The sequence below is a fragment of the Sinocyclocheilus grahami genome, unplaced genomic scaffold (assembly GCF_001515645.1).
Source record: "Sinocyclocheilus grahami isolate Dianchi unplaced genomic scaffold, SAMN03320097.WGS_v1.1 scaffold377.1, whole genome shotgun sequence".
NCBI lineage: Eukaryota > Metazoa > Chordata > Actinopteri > Cypriniformes > Cyprinidae > Sinocyclocheilus > Sinocyclocheilus grahami.
In genome coordinates this window covers 1,776,882-1,781,185 of record NW_015505556.1, presented here as the reverse complement: position 1 = coordinate 1,781,185, position 4,304 = coordinate 1,776,882, and the positions used below count along the sequence as shown (strand labels likewise).

At 34.2% G+C, this 4,304-nt stretch overlaps 1 protein-coding gene across 1 annotated transcript in view; it reads right to left on the bottom strand.

Annotated features, from left to right (window-relative positions):
• LOC107549618 (neuronal acetylcholine receptor subunit alpha-7) overlaps positions 1-4,304 on the bottom strand; it is a gene marked incomplete at its 5' end in the record, with an annotated part of 33,774 nt that overhangs the window by 26,779 nt on the left and 2,691 nt on the right. The window contains one exon of the mRNA XM_016230766.1: positions 1,959-2,003. Coding sequence (XP_016086252.1) covers positions 1,959-2,003 — 45 coding nt within the window. The remainder of the gene's footprint in view (positions 1-1,958; positions 2,004-4,304) is intronic.

Genomic DNA, 4,304 nt, shown 5'->3' with positions numbered 1-4,304 from the left:
AGTTCTTTAAAGTATGTTGATTTCTGCACTCAATACTTGGCCGGGGCTCCTTCAGCACAAACTCTAGCATCAGTGAGGAGTGAATGAAGCGATCAGCCTGTGGCTCTGCTGAAAAACTATTGAGCTTCAGCTCGGATCAGCTTCTCATCTTTCTCTTGAAAACATCCTATAGACTCCATATGGGCTTCAGGTCAGGCATGTTGGCTGGCCAGTCAAGCACATTAATATCATTGGAAGTGGCTTTGGCTCTGTGGGCAGGTGCTAAGTCCTGCTGGAAAAGGAAATCAGCATCTCCATAAAGCTTGTCAGCAGACGGAAGCATAAAGTGCTCCAAAATCTCTTGGTAGACGGCTGCATTGACTTTGGACTTGATAAAACACAATGGAGCAGCACCAGCAGACGTCACACACCCCAAATCATCTCTGACTTCAGAAACTTCCCACTGGACTTCAAGCAGCTTGGATTCTGTGCCTCTCCAGTCTTCCTCCAGACCTTGATTTCCAAATGAAATGCAACATTTACTTTTATCTGAAAAGAGGACTTTGGAGCACTGAGCAACAGTCCAGTTCTTTTTCTCCTTAGCCCAGGTGAGATGCTTCTGAAGCTGTTTCTGTTTCAGAAGTTTTCCTGAAGACGTCTGAGCATGGTGACTCTTGATGCACTGACTCCAGCTTCAGTCCACTGCTTGTGAAGCTCTCCCAAGTGTTTGCTGGACAGTATTCTCAAGCTTGCGGCCATCCCTGTTGCTTGTGCACCTTTTCCTACCCAATTTCTTCCTTTCAGTCAACTTTGCATTTAATATGCTTTGATACAGCACTCTGTGAACAGCCACTCTTTCAGTAATGAGCTTCTCTGACTTACTCTCTTTGCGGCGTCAATGATCATCTTCAGGACCATTGCCAAGTCAGCAGTCTTCCCCATTATTGTGGTTTCAAAGAACAAGAGATACCTGGAATTTATACTGTAGGGATGGTCATTTAATGAAACTCAAATGTAAATATTCTAATATTTCGAGAACATTTGATATTTTATATATATATATATATACACATACTGTAGATATATTCATACATACATATATAGGACATTATAAATATATTTACACTTTATATATAAATACATTTTGCATTTATCCAAATTTGTAAATGTATTTTCTTGCCCCTTGATGTACATATCTAGTATTTTGTTTTAAATAGAATATATTTTAAAATTAAAAAATATATTTTCGCAAGCCATTCTGTTTAAAATATTGCTGTTTTTACAGTATTTCAAATAAATGCAGCCTTGGTGGGCATAAGAGAATAATATTAATGTTAATATAATAATATTAACATTAATATTATAAAAAATAATATTACAATTATTGTTTCAATGTTAAATAGAAAATTACATGTAAGAAAAATATAATACAATAATAAAAAATAATTATTATTATTAAAAAAAATAATAATTATTATAGTACGTCAAATGTAACAAATTAAGAAAAATAATATAGATGAGCAGAAGAGACCTCTCTCTCTCTCTCTCTCTCTCTATATATATATATATTTTCAGACACAATCAAAAGGTTTTTCTACATTCATTTTAATGTAAATTAATAATCTGCAGCAAAATAAGTGCTTTATTCAGTTGTATATTTCTATAAAGAATTTTTCTATATATGAAATAAAAATATTGCCAATATATCATTCTAATAACAAAATGAAATATTTAAGAAAAATTTATAATAATAATAATGATAATAATGATAATAATATTGCTGATTTTACTGTATTTTTGATCAAATAAATGCAGCTTTAGTGAGCAGAACATTAAAAATCTAACCAATTGTAATCTTGTGAAAGTCAGAGTATAATCTGATATATAACATGACCAACTACAGTTTTCACTGTGTGAATAAATCAAAAATGGCTGAGAGCAGAGTTTTTAAGATGATGATCATATGCTGTGTGTCTCACCAGCTGAAGCCAGATGTTGGTTGTCAGAACCTGGTTCTTCTCATCCTGAAAATGAAACACAGCAGAGAGCAGACGTCATCTTCAAATGCCAGAAAGCGCTTGAGATCGACTCTAAATGTCAGCGAGAAATGTTGCTTCATACTTTACAGCTTATTTAAGAAGCGGATGCAATTCATGACTCACTGCTTGAGACTGAACGATTCAAACAAAGCATATTGTAAAAATATTTTCTCTCTGATCATTTTTGGGAGGATTTCGGTGGGTTTTTCATTCTTTTCTGTGATGTGATTTGAGCAGGTGGGGCATCAGGTGTATTTTTGGGACAGAAGAGCAAAACACAATCACAGCAAATCACTGGTGATGGGAATCAACACAACTGGATCAGTGGCTGTGAAATCTGCATGAAACCAGACTGCAAATCGATACAAAAACATACAAAAAATACATCAGGAATCAGAAATACTGTGTGGCAATGTGAATATTACACAGTCTAGAAACTGACATGCCTCTTTCTATCCCCTCAAAATGGATTTTATAGATTATTATCCATTAGACGCTCCATCAGACGCTCCCTATTGTTACGAATTAAATTAAACCCCTACTCAAAGAGAAATGAATTATCCGTAAGTATATATATATATATACAGTGGGTACGGAAAGTATTCAGACCCCCTTAAAATTTTCACTCTTAACAATATTGCAGCCATTTGCTAAACTGGGCAACGATTAATTGCAATTAATCACATCCAAAATAAAGGTTTTTGTTTATATAATATATGTGTGTATACTGTATATATATATATATATATATATATATATATAAAGACATGTGGTAATATACAGTACATTGGCCAGGGCATCCAAACGCTCGCCTATCATTCATCTGAAACATGTAAATAGTACTAGTAGCAACTTCACATGGCCGCTCGCTCTAACGTTAACCTATAAAAATGTGCACTATTTCAGTGTTTGTGCGGAATGAGGAAGCGCTCACTTGCACTTACAATTTAAAACTTACAATTTTTTGGTCATACAAATAGGAGTTATACATCTTTGTAAGCTTTGAAGACTCTTCTTTTATTTGTGTGCAGTCACAACAACAACAAAAAAAAAACTTTGTGATTTTGTAAAATAATGAAAGCAAACATGTGCGCGTTCTGCCGTCTTTGAACTATCATTGAACTATATTTATCAAATAATAAAACGAAACTCTGTGTATACTTGCTTCAGGCATAAGAAATATAGGCCTATCTATAGAAAGAGAAATGTCTGCTTTTAAACGAAACAATTAAGATGGAAAACAACTATTCTAAGGTTATGTGATCTGTATGAAACATTAATATAGGCGCATCCACTGAAGAGATCGTCAATTCATCACTGCAGCCGAAAATACAGCAAACACTGGTTTATCAACTAATTATTAAAATGTTAAAATACTAAAAGGCAGTCTCCTTGTTTTTTATCCTGATGCATTCATAATCATTACTTCTGCCGGTGCACTGTGTGGCAAACCTTATTCGTGCACTACATAGGCAATTAAACGCTCATTACTATGATTTATGGTTTATTAATATAAACGTGTGATTAGTCGACTAACCGCTTAACATGAACGACTGGTTGACCAGAAAAATCTTTAGTCGAGGGCAGCCCTACAGTATATATTTGGAAAATATTTAAATGTATTTAAATGTATATATTTATATTCATATAATGTATATTATATATAAATATATTTAATATATAAACTTAGCATATTTTTCTTAAATATATACATGCATGTGTGTGTATTTATATATACATAATAAATATACACAGTACACACCTGTACACAATTTTTTTTAAATTTTGGATGCGATTAATCGTTTAACAGCACTAATATATTATTTTAAACAAATACAAAATCGTTTTTGGCAATAATTTTGGATAAATAAATAAGTATAAAATATATCAAATATATCAAGTTTTTTGCTATATATGTAGCAAAAACTAGAAAGTGACAGAGAATGAAGTGATGCTTGTCTGTTTGTGATGAAACGCAACGGTTGACCGCATGTGATTCTGTGTTTGGATCGACTGAGAACATCTGCGATCTCCAGCCCTCACACACTCATCTGAACACTCACTCACTCACTCACAGACACAGACACAGACACAGACACAGACACAGACACAGACACAGACACAGACACAGACACAGACACAGACACAGACACAGACACAGACACAGACACAGACACAGACACAGACACAGACACAGACACAGACACAGACACAGACACAGACACAGACACAGACACAGACACAGACACAGACACAGACACAGACACAGACACAGACACAGACACA